Source organism: Nesoenas mayeri (assembly GCF_963082525.1).
Source record: "Nesoenas mayeri genome assembly, chromosome: 1".
NCBI lineage: Eukaryota > Metazoa > Chordata > Aves > Columbiformes > Columbidae > Nesoenas > Nesoenas mayeri.
Genome location: NC_137541.1, coordinates 42,731,575 through 42,746,948, shown reverse-complemented (window position 1 = coordinate 42,746,948; position 15,374 = coordinate 42,731,575). Strand labels below are relative to the sequence as shown.

Sequence of the window (15,374 nt, the reverse complement as noted above, 5' to 3'; positions counted from 1 at the left end):
CAGCCTTTGCCACTGAATATTTTGTTCTTCTCAGTCCTTACGCTCATTGCATCCCATTTCTTTCCATGGAGGTTCTTGGGCCTCTGTCCCCTCTTCTTTAGGAGGTGCTTTGTGTCTTTGTGTATCCCTCACCCCTGAAAGTCATTCTCCTTTTATTTCCAATCGTAACTAATTTTCTGTTTCGCTGGTGAAGACGTGAAGTGTTCAGCACGATATGGAACAAATTCAATTTGAAAATAAAGTTTTGGCTTGCTTGCTTCTGTCACATTGGAGGTCTTGGTGGTTTTATTGTTGTTTTGTTTTCTAATGCACCTCAGGTGTTGCTGCTAGGTTTAAAATAAAGTAAATGGAATTGGTATTTTGGAGTAATTTATAAAATATTAGATCAGTGTCAAGATTGAAGTCACACTGTTTGAAATCTGCTATGGATATTCCTTGTCCTACTTCTGGTGTCTTGTCCCTTAACTCCGTACACTTTCTACATTTATTATTAATGCCTGCCTGCCTTAGTGTAATCTTGCCACAATCTCTGAGAGAACTTCATCCACAGCACCTGTCCTTCATGTCCTGCTACTTCTCCATCTGTTCCAAAATCTCATCTCACACACCCACCCTTCTCTCCCCGTGCTTTTTGAGTGCTAATATTGCAACTGTTTTTGAAACCCTGTGGTATTTTTTCTTATGATTATTTGGGACACTATCTCCTATACAAAGCTCTCTATATAAATATCTGTACCCTCATTTCTGGGAGCTTGGTCTGGAGCTCTTATGAATGTTTTAAAATCTTTGATTGTAAGATTATTAGGGATGGCAATGAAAGACAGACATCCTACCTTTGTGAGTAGTAAGATGCCTATTTTTAAACGTGTAATTTTATTTTGAAAGAAGAAAGTGTGACAAAAAATATAAAGGAAAAAAGTGTGAAAAAAAATATAATCTTCTAACTCTTCTTGGCTGCAATACTTTGGAGGAATGGCTAATCACATTAACATTGCTAGACCTGAAACAAATGTAGTGTCGGCTGAAATAGGCGGCCTGAGTGGCTGACCCAGTTTGCAGGCCGGACCATCAGTCCGTACAGCTTTTTTGGGTAACTCTTCCCCAGAAACAAGGTAACAAGCACATGGGAGGTATTTCACATCAAATTTCCAGTCTGCTCGTATCTGTAGTAGTGTCACCAAATGAGCTTCAGGGGCACTACCTGCTGGGGTGTTGCCTGTGTTTTAGGTTGGAGGGCTGTATTTATTGCTTATAGAACAAGAACTTTTCCCTTCCTCATTAGGCTGGTTCACCAATAGTTAGAAAGGGTGTTTCCTTTCACGGGTAACCTGTGAGATCTCGGGAGGGCTCTGCAGTAGTTCAGAGGCAGCTCTGTGGGCTGGCGTAGCATCTGTCTCCCTCCTCTGGCTAGCAGATGCTTCTCCTCAAGCTGCTGTGTTCCCTTGGATGCTTTTCCAAAATACAGACTGGCACTTCAAAACATACAGTTAACTGCTAGCATGAGTTAAAACATGTAATTGACCTGGTGATGTTAAAAACCTGGTGTTTTCCCTCTAAAGACTGGAAATTGGTACACTTGGCAGTGCCACCATTTAGGAGCAGTGTCTAACAAAAGGCACAGACCTGAAACTTCGGCTTCTTCTGGGTGAGGTCCATCTCACAAAATATCAATTATGACTGAATTTTTGCAAAAAGCACAGACAGTTCATAGGCTTTCTGCTTAAACACATTTTTAAATGCACCAACTTGAAAGGTCAAACATAAGCTTTTTAAGAATTGTACTGGGAGAGGAGTGTAAATGAAATATCCTAAAGGAGTAACAGCAATTAAAAGAGCAGCTTTACAAAATGTTTCTCTCCTCCCAGTGATACCGAATCACATTTGAGAGGAGGGGGAGAATCTGATCTTTTCCCTCTTTTGCTATCTCATGGTTCCTTCCATATCATAACCTCAGTTGAACTTAAGCTTGTTCCCAAAAGTATTCATTTTCAAAAAAAAACAAAAGCATTAAAAAAGTGGGTCACCTTTATTGGAATACAGCATTTAGTAATCAGAATTCATTTACTGTCATGGAAGGTTTGTTTTTGTTCTCAGCTTTCCTGCAGTTTATCTAATCTTCCCACAGAATGATTGAAGTATCTAATCAAATGTGGAAAAATTAAGAACTAATTTATCATTTCTCAGTACACTGAATGCATATTCTAATGTCTTTGTCAGAGGACTGGTTGGGTACACCCTGGAATCCAGAACCTGACTAGATAGGCTCTTGGTAATTGTTGATACATCTCTGAAGATTTAATTTTTCTTTGCCAGTTCTATTTATTGTGTTGATTGTGGGGCAAATTCCGTATGTTTTGCTTTTATTTATGCATATATATGCATGTCCCAGGAATACACTTTTGGATTTTCTTTTTAGGTCAAAGCCTTTTTTATTGACAGGCAGGGTGATGTGGTGAGATTGAACCCTGATGCACGAACAAAGAGTTAGCGGCAGGGATACTCAAGTTAAGATGAACTTTGTTTTCTCAGCCAAATGGAATTGTATGTGTTTCTGGGCTTTTTAATCAAACTGTTCTATACGTAGGATTCAGGTATCCATTTCCTTTGTTTCAGTATCAGAACAGTCTTTGCGTGCTCAGTTTAGGTTTATGTTAATATTGAAGATAATCGGTGGTGAGAACTGGATATTTTCTATGGGATCCTTCTCTGGATGGGAAGTGTCTTGTTAGCTCTCAAAACAAAAAAGGTTATTTATTGACTAAGGTGGAAGCATTACAGTACATATTGTCTTCTTTGTGTGCAGTACAGTGTATTCCAACTTGATTGAGGTCTTGCACTTGACCACAATACTTTTTTTTTTTTGCAATAAATGATTAAAAAGTCAATAATAAAAAAATGGTGTGATACTGTGGAGACATCTGATATGAAGTCAGGCATGTTTTTCAAAGCCAGTTAGGATCTTAATTTGAAATTTACTTCTAGCTTAAAATTGGCTGGCTGGCTGCTATAACTATGTATTAGATTTGGTCTCTTGAGCCATGGTAAGTGTAAGTCAATCACAAGAACTCTCCAGAATACTTAATGTAAAAGTGCTTTTCTCAAACCTAATAAAATTCTGATACCGTACATACAAGCAAATATGAATCTTCCTATTGAATATCTAAGATGAGCTGTTCCCTCACTGATGTTGTAAAAGGGATTTCCTCTGAAAATAAATTTTCTGTGTCTTTATGCTTATTTAGCCACAGAAAGCATGGAAGTTACATTGTCAGATCTTCAGCAAAAAGGCAAGCTATTTAGAAAAACAAATGTTCTTATTTGAAGAGCATACTTTAGAATTTGATATATTCCTCTTCTACTTGACAGCTTGACTTACTGGCATGTTAAGTTGCACTTGAATTATTTTAAACTGAAAAAGAGTGGCTTGTTCATGTGGCTATCTTTTTAATTTGATACACGTAGAATTAATATAACCATAGAAAGCGATGTGAAATCAAGATAAAAGCTGATTTACTTGCATTATTTTGAAGTGGAGGGCGAACTGGTGTCTCTTGACTACTGAAGCCAGTATTTTAGATGTGTGTGTATGTATATATATTTTGTTTCTCTGGCTCTTAGAGCTCATGACCATAAGATTTTCATTTGAAATCCACGCTGTGGAATGACACTTAGAAAGCTGTTTTCATAGGCCACCAAGTTGCTTCCAGCGTGTAGAGAACGTCAGTGCGGCTTTTAAATGTTCCCTTCAAGCAGCTTTGTCTTCTCGTGCTCCTGTCATTTGATGTCACCCCAATACAAAATTGCTACTTGTATTCCTGATGGGCAGCACTGCTGTTTAAATGTGGACAGATTCAATCTTCTTTAATCTGCCGGTGACATTCTCAGCCCTCTGTGAATGGGTGAAACTGCATCGTTTAGTTTCAGCATTGAGATTCCTAGAAATCGTAGATACACAGAGTCAATGAAGTCTGAGAGTGAAATCCTTCAGACCATAACGATTTAAATGGGATTTTACTCATGGTGTTAAAAATTCCATGAGCAAACAAGCTTATTATTCATATTGAAGTGACACAGGTACAGTTTTTATCAGAACTGTTTTGTTGCTGGTTAAGTATATAAGCTTTGGGAGAAAGGCTTTTTGAGTTTATCTGATGTGATGGGCATCATTTAATTTTAAGATGTGGCAAATAGTCCTTTCCTTCTCTTTCCCCCTCAGAATGAAATATTGGACAACTTTTTTGAAAGACAGGAATACCCATAGTGGAAAGTCATTTTTCAGATGAAAATAGAGAAGGCCTGGTCACTTCTCAGAATAGGGTAATGGGCTGTTTCACGGAAAGCACAAACTGTCTGTGAATATGGTTGCACAAAGCACAGGCTAGGACTAAGAGGGATGTTGCTGCAAAGCATCTGCTTCTCTGGTGGCCCTATTTGTTTCTAATAGAGCTGAAAGACTCCTGGTAAACTCTTCCTGGTGGGATTCCACAGGGATCTTCTTACAAGCAGGTCATTGTGATAACCATTCTATTACCAAATACACCTTGATTGTCTCTTTGCTGCTTTTGTTGCTACTCTGTGCAGTCAGGTATGTGACGTTGCTAGTAAGTTTGGTTTTTCTCTCATACGATGGTTTTCCTCTAATTGCTGAATTTATTTTGCTTATTTGAAGCTTTTCTGTAGCACTGTTGTGTGCCTTGGCCACACACATGGCATACTGATGTTTTTGGTTTTTTCTTTTTAAAGAAATAATTGCAACCTAGGTTTGCAGGACTGCTTGCTTTTCAGCAGGACTATAATATTTAGGACTCTTGCCATAAAGATGTTTAATGGTTTTACACAATTAATACCAAATCAGGTTCTTGTAATAACTTGTAATGTAATTTTGGCAAAGAACTACACTTGCTTTACATTTACTTAATGTGATGGTCTTGTGAGCTTTGCTCTCAGTCTATTTAAGCAGGTACTGTGTGAATTTCGGTATTGATTTGATCATAGACTTGTATCAGAATTGGGGCAATAATTTGGAATGGTCCAGTCTCTGTAGGACATTCATTTTAGTGGGCTTGTCTGTCTCCAAGTAAACAGTAAGACATGCTGTCCCATTACCCTCAATATAAAAGATCAAGCATGCCAGCATCACAAAGGTGGTGCAGGCAGATCTGAAACACCTTTGGGTATACATTGTGGTGTCATTTGTTGGAATTACGAAGTCACAGAACAGCCTGTGCCAATACAACCGTGCAAACATCTTCTAAAGTATTGATTATGTACAACAGAACAGTGTTTCTGGGTCGGCCATCATCCTCTTTGCCTTCCCTCCCCCAAACACAGGCTGCTTTGCCTGATGTGAAGGAATAATGTTAAGGCATTGCAGGTGGAGGATGCTGAAGTAACACCACCAGACTGTCTGGTACAATGTCACGATGGAGCAATGACTTCATTTAGAAATCCATTAAATGACCAGTTTTTATACAGATGAATGTTCAGTCTTCTCAATCATATTTTATTTTAAGCTAACTGTAAGCATTTTTTATTTAAATTGGGTAGACAAGCTGAGTTTCTGATTAAGCTTTTTCCCTTCCCTTTGCTCACTTTAATACAGTGGTTGACTTTGAAAATTTTTGTTCATACATAAAAGTGCTTCTTTTTCTTGTTGACATACTGCCTTAGACACATGAAAAAGTTCAGTGCTAGAACTGTGGGATCTGTTCACCTCTGGAAATGCAAGTTTCCACTAGGCCAGGTAGCGTTATGAAATGCACACCAAGGGAAGACTGCAGTTCAGGATGTGTGTTTTTCATGTGAATAGTGGTGCTTTCAATGGGGAAAGGCTGGAGCATGGGAGGAGGAATCACCAGTTTATCTTGATGTGTAAAAATCTTTTAATTCTGGTCAATTGGGTTTTAACTTGTTTTCTTCTATGTTTTCCCACTGTCTGTGGACATACTACTTAAAATTAGGATGAGGCTATGGAAGGAGACAGAGTTCCCACTACTTGAGAGAGGGAGAGCGTGTTGTGTTGGTTCTCACATTCCTGGGTTACATCATCCAACTGAGAAGTCTGCTAGCTTGTAAAAAAATTACTTCCTCGGCCAATTAAGTTTAGAAGTAAGGAAAGGTAATAGGCAAATGCCCTTTTTAATAGATCTGTATTAACTGAGAGCTAACCTTTTCTCATTTTTAACTGTGGTACTGACTTCAAGGTGAAACATAATTAACAAAAAGAACAGAACAGCTGAGGGGTGAGTAGTAATTTCTTCTGAAGATATTTATATTCTTCAGGGGATGGAAGTAACTCCTGCTTCTGGGATGGACTTACATTTTCGCTTAGCCTCTGGTTTAGAACTTGTCAGACTCCAGCACAGACATGCTGATTTAATTGGTTTGGGTATCACTGTGTGGAGCCTGGAGATTGCTCACATACTGGGTTACATCAGGACTTAATTCTGACTGGGTGTTTCACCTGTCATAGCCAGTAAGAGGCCTCTGAGGGCAGTGCAGGTAGTGCTGCAGAACATGGTTTTCTCTATTTATCCCATCTGCTTTCTCCTTCCCCTCTGCTCTGCCCTGGTGAGACCACACCTGGAATATTGTGTCCCGTTCTAGGCCCCTCAGTTCCAGAAGGACAGGGAACTGCTGGAGAGAGTCCAGCACAGGGCAACAAAGTGATTACGGGAGTGGAGCATCTCCCGTGTGAGGAAAGGCTGAGGGAGCTGGGGCTCTTGAGCTTGGGGGAGACTGAGGGGTGACCTCATTAATGTTTACAAACATATAAAGGGTGAGTGCCATGAGGATGGAGCCAGGCTCTTCTCAGTGGCAAACAATGGTAGGACAAGGGGTAATGGGTTCAAACTGGAACACGAGAGGTTCCACTTAAATTTGAGAAGAAACTTCTTCTCAGTAAGGGTAACAGAGCACTGGAACAGGCTTCCCGGAGAGGCTGCGCAGCCTCCTTCTCTGGAGACATTCAAAACCCGCCTGGACGCCTTCCTGTATAACCTCATCTGGGTGTTCCTGCTCTGGCAGGGGGATTGGACTGGATGAGCTTTGAGGTCCCTTCCAATCCCTAACATTTTGTGATTCTGTGATTTTAATCCCTTAACAAATCCCATATTACAAGAATAATTTGTTTGCAGCATTTCTCCTCGGAGGCTGGCAATCTGACAAAGCTATGAAACTTTGGTTGTTTGGGTTGGTGTAGTGGTTTTGTTTGTTTGGCTTTGTGTGTGGTTTTTTTGTTTTTTTTTTCTTTGGTTTTGTGTTTTTAAAACTCTCTGCATTTATTGGCCAAGTTGGAAAACCCTGTTAGAGACACCCAAGTAATGTGGTGCTTCCTTTTTCTTTGCTATCAGAGGGCAATGTTTTTGCCTTTTGGCCCCACAAACCCAGCTGTCTGGAAAAGACAGTAAGTTTTTTGGATTTGTCACTTCTGTACCCAGGAGCACAAGATTTTAATAAACTTCCTTATTGCTAGCAAATAATGCAGGTATTATAGATACTGAATCATTTTAGGCCTTTCATCTCTTCTGTGATTCCAGGTGAATTCTGTACTGATAGTTGAGATAAAGGACAGTCCTCCTCAATTTCTCCTAACTTTCTTTTGTTCCGTGTTAGAACAACACAACAGCTGTGCTCTATGGCTGCCTTACAGGTTGTCTCCTCACCAAACAGTGCCAGCCTTTTCCATTCTGTGAAAATCTTGTATCTCAACTGCTTGCTGTGTTTCTGGACTCCCATGTATGCTGTATTATGTCTCTTTTAAAATGGAGAATAACATCACAAAAGCATGTATATTTTATTAGTCATCACATCTTGCTGGCTCTGTCTTCATTAGACTTCCTCAATGACATGTTGTGGGTGTGTAGGTTGCTACACGTTATTTTCATGCACATGAGCTCTGAGGGCACATTGGGGGTCAGTAACATCCATGATTAAGATCATAATGAGTTTACAGGTCCCCAGCTTGCAGGCACTGCAATAAGTTTGTTGACTAATGCATGGTCATAGTCAGCATCTTGTGTGTGCTTTTTGCCCTGTAGTAGCAGCAAGTAATTAAACAGCTGCATTTCTTTGCACAAACTGTTGGAAGCAGCAGTGAGAAAATAAAGCGGAAACTGATGGTGTTCAATGCAGAATCTTTTGCCCAGTTTTTTTGGTGATGGTGAGCTGGCTACTCTTGTTCCAAAAAATGAATTTAGAACTTGTCTCAAATAGGCTATGGATGTTCATCAGAGTTGTGAGCAAATATCTATTAAGGATATTTCTGACTATTACTTGTTAAAACTTTGATTTATTTAACCCCAGGATCATGTAACTAGATTTTTTTTTTTTTTTAAGTAGAAGTTTTTTATAGTTTTGAATGAAAAATGTATTGTACCAAACTCTTTGAAGCTATTTATTGTGTGCATTAGGACTGCAAATAAAGAAGTAGGAGCTCTGGAAGGAACAGGAAGTACATTTGATTTACAGTACGAGAAATGAAGTAGTAGTGAAAGCTGGTTATGTGCACTATGACTTGATGCTAAACGAACACAGAACAAATCACAGATAAACCTGATACTTGTTGGGTATTTTTTTTTACCCAAAGTGACTTGCACAGCAGGCACTGTAGAGCACGTTGCTGTGCACAGTATGTGAATACAGTCACACTCATGTCTGAAGATGGGGTTGCTTCTGTGTGCTAAGCTGCTAAGAAAAAGCTCATCTTAAGTTGCTTGAGGCAGAGCTGCAGTTCTGCGATTACTATTTTTTTTTCTCTCGTAGCACCTAAAATTTAAATCTTTAGATGTAACATGATGCGTGTTGTAATGGATGGGCTTTTTGGTTTACATCCACTACCTGATTTTTAAGCTGTTTAGGGGAATGCTTAGGATTTGTCTGTCGTCCCCATGGAGGTACCTCAAGGTGTAACCTCTGAGGAGCAATTCCTCAGCCCCAGACAGTGAGTGGGCGTCACAGCAGTTGACTGTAAACCTCCCAGAGTCTGTGGTCAAATGTATTCTGCAAACTTGCCTGGGCGCAGAGGATGATCTTTCCTAGTACACTCTTTGTGTCTGTGCTGCTATCCATGTGCAGGCTCCATGCACAGCATCAGTCTGTCTGGCTGCGGACGTTCTAGGTGTCAGCTGCCATCTTGCTACGTAGGGACGTTTATGTGTACAGATGGATGCTTGTGTTAAACCAGCTGCATTAGGTTAGAAATAAATGCTTTGCTCCAACAGTTATCGTAGGCAAAGTGGGTATAGTAGATTTGCATAGTAATTTGTTTTGGAGTTCAGGTGGTGATGTGGACTGAGGTGTGACTTGCTGTGATTTGTGATTGAAGTTGCTTGCTGTAATTCTGTACAGAAGCAGAATCTTATTCTAAAAAAGCTCTGGCCAGAAGAAGGGAAGTTCTGCATGAAAGCACAGGATTTCAAGAACTTGGTTTGTTGTTTGGTTGGTTTGGTTTTTGTTGTTTTTTTTTTTTTTTTCCTCCCCTCCGGTTACAAAAAGGTAATTGCTTGAGCCATCAGTTCTTTCTGAGCATTCAGCTTTACAAAAATGGCCGAGGCGAGTTTTGATAGCAAGTGAAGCTGCTTTCTTCATTCTCCAACACACAGAGTTGCAAGTTAGTGATATTCTCTAACTTTACGGAAAGACATAAGTCTCTTCCGTTGCTGATGAAGTAGCAGCGTTATATAAGTATATCACTGTAACACTTGTGATTGACATTAAGGTCCTTTCTTCAATTAGGACAGCCAGAGATGGTTAAAAAAAAATGTATGCCAGGTTTTTGTCAAAAAGAGTGTACTGGCAGTGTTACTACCCAACATTTTATTTTCAAATATATTATGACTTTCTGTATTGGATATTAAATACTAGGAAGCTTGTGTCTGGTTTGTTTTGCTTTGAGATACCTAAAGCAGGAAATGGATTGCAGAACCTGATAGTCTATTCTAGACAGCATGGTGTAACATCTATATTCAGGGTTCATTTTCTGTAGTGCCAATAGCCACATTATCCTGTTGTCCTTTTTCAATACATGCCCTGAAACATTTAGGCAAATAGCTGAGACTTGACTGTTTTGGTGTCCAGCTGGTTTGCTTCTAACCAAAGTTCTGAGGATGTTGCTGTCGGGAATTATTCCAAAAGGTCTCTAAAGAATTTTCGCTACTGTTCTTCAACTGCAAGAGGAAATTGCCCTCCCTCCAACTTCATGAGAACCTAATTACCATTTCCTTCGGAAGAACATCTGTAGGGCTGTGAATGAGCAAGCTGTAACAAAACAAAAAACTTCTATGATATTCCTCCGCCTCCTTGGTTCCTCATGTTCGGTTTCTATTCCAAAGCCCTACCTAGCCTTTCTTCATTTTAATATACTACAAATAAAACAACCCTTTCGAGCCTGCCGCCCATTAATAATGCAGCCGAATTGGGTTATCTAGGTTACAACAGAGGTATTCTCATAAAGGATCTGGTAGGTTTTCCCCTATTAGTAATAGGGGAAATAGCCACTGTGCCCATTATTATTCAATCCTCTGAACTGAAAAAAAAAATGGGGAAATATGAATTGGGGGAGGAGTTAAATCTTTCTCCCACTCCCTTACATTTGGTTTAAAACCTGCCAGTCCCTCTGAGTAATCCATCAATCATATAAACATTGACCCTAGTTTTTTGATAGGGAAAGTATTAAATGCTTAGCTTAAAAAGTAAAAACAAAATCCCGTACCCCAGCAAAGAAAGACATCTGTTTCTAACTTCAGCTTTTTATTTTTTTTATCTTTCATTTTTTTTTTGTTGGTAAATCTCCTAGACAACAGCAGTTCTGTAGAGAGTTTAAATATGAAGGAATGGCAGGACGGGCTAAGGGCACTTCTACCGAACATTAACATCAACTTTGGTGGACTGCCCAATGCTTCTTCCCCCTCCAACGCCAACCACAGTGTACCAACGTCCAACACTGCCACCACCGACAGCCTGAATTGGGACAGCCCTGGCAGCTGGATGGACCCCGCAATCATCACAGGTAACTGTTTCTCACTCCTTCAAGCTCTGCTGGCAAACCAACAAATGGGTATTTGGCACAAACTGATTTACACCTGGAAAAGAAAGAAAAAAAAAAAAAAAAGAAAAAGTCAGTATGCGGTGGTCTCTTCCAGCTTCCATCCACACAACCTCGAGGGTCCAGGAATTTTTGTGGAACTGCTAGGTGTAACAAAGCATCACTCAGGCCTTTGCAATGCATGCCCAGGACCTTTGCAGGCAGTCAGGTGGATCAGTGTTTATCTCTAGGGTCAACCTAGGTGTCCCTTCTGCTGGGTGGCATGTCCGGTATGTGCGCTGCTGGTCCTGAGGCACTGAAGGCATTCACTGGACTTTGTTATTTAAAAAGGGACGTACTCCACTTGTTTATAAAGCTCTCTTTTATAAGGCTGTCTGATTGTGTTTCCCTGATAGGGAGGCTGAAGCATGAGTTAAGTAGGCAGAGGAAGAGTAGTGTACTGGTAGTTCGGTGTTGTAAGGTCAAGTTAACAGGCCTGCACTCTTGCACAGGATGTTTGATAGAAAAATGTGTGTTTTATGAAGAAGTGCTCTGAGGGGGAACTTTTTCCTATCTGGATTTAATGTTAAATGTTTTGTGGGCAGGGTAACTACTTATAATAATGTAAAATGCATTATCTGTGCAAACTAATCATGTTTTCTCACTGTTGCTTTCTGTAAGGTTAAATTGACCTCCTTTGTGCTCAGCTTACTGCTTCTGCTCTGACTTGCCTGTATCCCTGTTTTTGTTTGTTCTTCTCTTCATAGGTATCCCAGCATCCACAGGAAACAGTTTAGACACCCTTCAAGATGACAATCCTCCACATTGGCTAAAATCTCTTCAGGCCCTTACAGAGGTGGACGGCCCCAGTGCAGCACCGTCACAGACGCACCACAGTAACCCCTTCGGCACACAGATCCCTCTGCACAGAGCCAGCTGGAATCCCTACTCTCCTCCTTCAAACCCCGCCAGCTTCCATTCCCCACCTCCAGGCTTTCAGACAGCCTTCAGACCCCCCAGTAAAACCCCCACAGATCTACTACAGAGCTCAGCGCTGGATCGTCATTAGGAAAGGAGGAAAAATTTAAAAAAAGAAAAATAAAGAAAACCCAAAACGTTAGAAATGCAGGAAGTGTCCCACCCTGACTCCTCCCCATGCCCACCTACTGTTCCCTGTCATATCTTTCTTTCTGAAGAATCCAGTTCCTGATCAAACCTCCCCCCCAAATGCAATGCCATCACAGGGTCATGACCGTATCTTTTCGTTAAGTTTCTGCTGAGCCAGTGTTTGAAATGCACTGTTCGAAATATCTTCTGACCATTCTAAGGAAAAAAAAAAAAGAGAGAGAGAAATCAAAATGCAGTCTCAATGCTTAAGGAGAATATTACTGTCTTATGTCTTTTGCACATGAGTATTTCTGCCTAGTGGGAAAGAGTCAATCTGCAGCAGGGGAAAAATGCAATGCAGAATCAAATGCAGAAACATGAAAAACGTATTTAATTTAAATGAAGTTACTGAATACGTGGGGCAAGCAGTGGCCTGGCATTTATTTTGCATTCAGTGTGGCACTACACAGGGAAATTGCTACGTTTCTTCTTTTTTTTTTTTTTTTTTTTTTTTTTGAGAAGGGGATTTTATTGTGTCAGAGTTTGACATGAAGTGTGTTGGAAGACAAAACACTTATAGCTAAGAGTAACCAGCATGTTGCTAAAGAGTGGTTTAAAGACGGGAGAACAAGATTTTTCTTTAATTTTGGCTTTAGATTTAAAGTAAACTTTAATGTTTTAAAAGTATTCACAGATTTAATACCTAGCATATACATAATATAATTAGCAGCTGAAACACGAGTGATATTTACTTCAGTCTTTCTGTCTCCTCTGTCAGTCTCTCTTTCTTTTTTTTTTTTTACAAAAAAACAAAGATTCACCTGATTAGGGCACTCTGGGATAGCACTGCATTGGGGCCACATGATCACCATCAGGAGCAACCTCTGACCTCCTCTGCCTGCAGCTTTTACTTAACCCTGTAGTTTCTGGACGTTTGTGCAGTATTGAAAAGACAGGAAAAGAGAAACAGATAAATAAACATGGTTATAACCTGATGCTAAAACTAAAACCAAGGAAATGTACCTCTTTCTTCAGAATTAAAACTAAAATCTTAAATAAAACAGAAAACTTGATGATGACTTTGTTTGCTTTTCATTTTTTTTAAACTTGGAATTTTAATTACTGCATCTGGTAAAACCGTATATCATTTCATGTTTTGTGGTTTTTTTCCTGTTCATCTAAACTGGAGCACTTTTTCATGGAAATATTACTTTGCATGGTGACTTCTATACTGAAGAGTGGAGAAAGCATACACACTTCACATGTTAAAATTTTTAAAGGGATTCTGTTGTCTTTACTCATGGCAATAGCTAGAGGCTGTTTGTCTCTTTATTGGTGGTATTCTTTTAATCTGAAGCATGCAAAGCTTCTTTGTATTTTCCAAATTAAATGCCATGGTATTTGGGACAGATAGCATGCAAAAATGTGTCTGAAAGTGTGGCAGAGAATTCTAGTTATGACTCTGTTTCCGTCAGCATCCTCGTTTAAAGCTGTAAAATATTGTCACTGCACAACGGGGGGTGAAGAGCTATTCACATACAGAAGGGCCTCTGGCAAGCTCAAATACTTCCAACTAAAGATATTTAAAACCAGCAGCCTTGTGATTGATTGGGGTGCTGTGCTGATGCAGCTCACGAGGATGGCAGAGTGCCTGAAATCCTAGCGGTGCCAGTGCAGGAGCACATCTCACCCAGTGCAAGCTGTGTAGTTCAGGGTGGCTGCCCTCCTGTTTGCTGCTGGTGGGGCCATGGAAGTGATCTCACACCGCCGACCTGTGGGCACCAAACTGGGGTTTGGGGACTGGCCTGACACAGTCCAGGGGGTGGAAGCAGGTCCTGAATCGATTGCTGGACAGGGGAACCAGGCATTGAATCTGCGTGAAGGGACTCTGAATATGCTGCATTGTAAAATGTCACTTGTTGACAATTGCTTGCTTTTGCTCTGCTCTTACCTGTGTTGCTGTGTAGTGTTGTATTTACCGCCCGTGTTAGGAATTGTTTCTGGACAGGTATCGTTGCTGCAGGTCAATCATGTGCTCTGATTACTTGAGAGGACGTGCACACCCTTTGATGCCAACACCCCCCAGCAAAGCAAAGACGCTTTTGTCACCCAGTCAAGCCCCTGCACGATCCCCGGCTGCAACTGCTGGTGGTGGAAGGAGAAGTGCTGATCACTGGGACTGTGAACGTCCTCCCCTGTGCCAGTGCCTGCTGCCAGCCCAGCACTGGGGATGCAGCCCAGTGGAACAGTCTGCTGAAGGTGCTGGGGAAGATGCAATGGGCTTGGTTTTTTTTGTCCTTCCACAGTTGTTACAGACAGACATATTTTGACTTCTAACATTTCTCTTTTAGAAGGGTACCCCTCCTAACCTTGCAAATAAGCTGTCTTCCCAAGCAAGCTGTAACTGCTTCCTCTGTACCACAGCAATTCCTGAAGCTGCTGCCTTCATTGATTCTTGATTTGTCTCTTTGTTGAAGTGTAGGACGTGTTGAGGGAAACCTGTGCCTGTGGTCTGCTACCAATAGAAAATAAGCTTTTGCTGCTCTGGGGAGTATTTATTCCCTGCTCCCATACAACAGCTTGTGTGGTTGGCCTACTGACAAACTCTTAGCCTTCAGGAAAAGGTTTGCAACTAGAATGATTTTTCTCTTTAGGGTGCTCCCCCCGCCAAAAAAAAAAAGATTTATTGAGTGGGTAATGCTGGTATTACTAAAATATATCCATGTTCAGGTTGATACGTGTGGGTGCAGCTTCTGCCTCTTTTAGCCTAGTTTTATGTGCTGTCTGATGGTGATTCTTGCATCCCCCCCAGGTTGGGAAGCAACCTGGCATTTCACTCTGTTCAACCATGTGGAGCTCAATTAGTTTCTCTTAAGGTTTTTGTTGTTGATGGGCTCTTCCTGCAGCAAAAATTCTGTACAGGAACCTTTACTGAAAGGAGAGTGTCCATGTGATCTTCTCAGTGCGTGGCCTCTTGTTTTACATCTTGTGTGGACACTTGCAGCTCTTCTTTGCATTAAGCGCAGAATGGTCCTTGATTAAAAGGCTGGTGACTCAGGACTAGCAACTCATTTGGTAGGTGGTGTCTGGTGTAGATGAAACTAGAGAAGGATGGACCAGACTCCTCCTCCTGCAAAACAGATACGGATGCGTGTTGAGGGAAGGAAAAGAGTTGTTAGCCGAGAATGTGTTGGTACAAGAAGCTGTGTTGCACTTTCAAAGAATTCTCAATTCAAGCATAGTA

General features: G+C 40.7%; 1 protein-coding gene across 9 annotated transcripts in view; it reads left to right on the top strand.

The window, feature by feature from the left end:
• Positions 1-12,716, top strand: part of CNOT4 (CCR4-NOT transcription complex subunit 4) — an 81,657-nt gene extending 68,941 nt beyond the window's left edge. For 6 of the 9 annotated variants that reach the window (XM_080343758.1, XM_080343759.1, XM_080343765.1 and 3 more), the window contains 2 exons: positions 10,796-11,008; positions 11,791-12,716. In XM_080343758.1, coding sequence (XP_080199884.1) covers positions 10,796-11,008; positions 11,791-12,092 — 515 coding nt within the window. In that variant the 3' untranslated portion in view covers positions 12,093-12,716. The remainder of the gene's footprint in view (positions 1-10,795; positions 11,009-11,790) is intronic. The other 3 variants (XM_080343764.1, XM_080343762.1, XM_080343763.1) reach the window with 1 other exon arrangement.
• Positions 12,717-15,374: the final 2,658 nt, after the last annotated feature.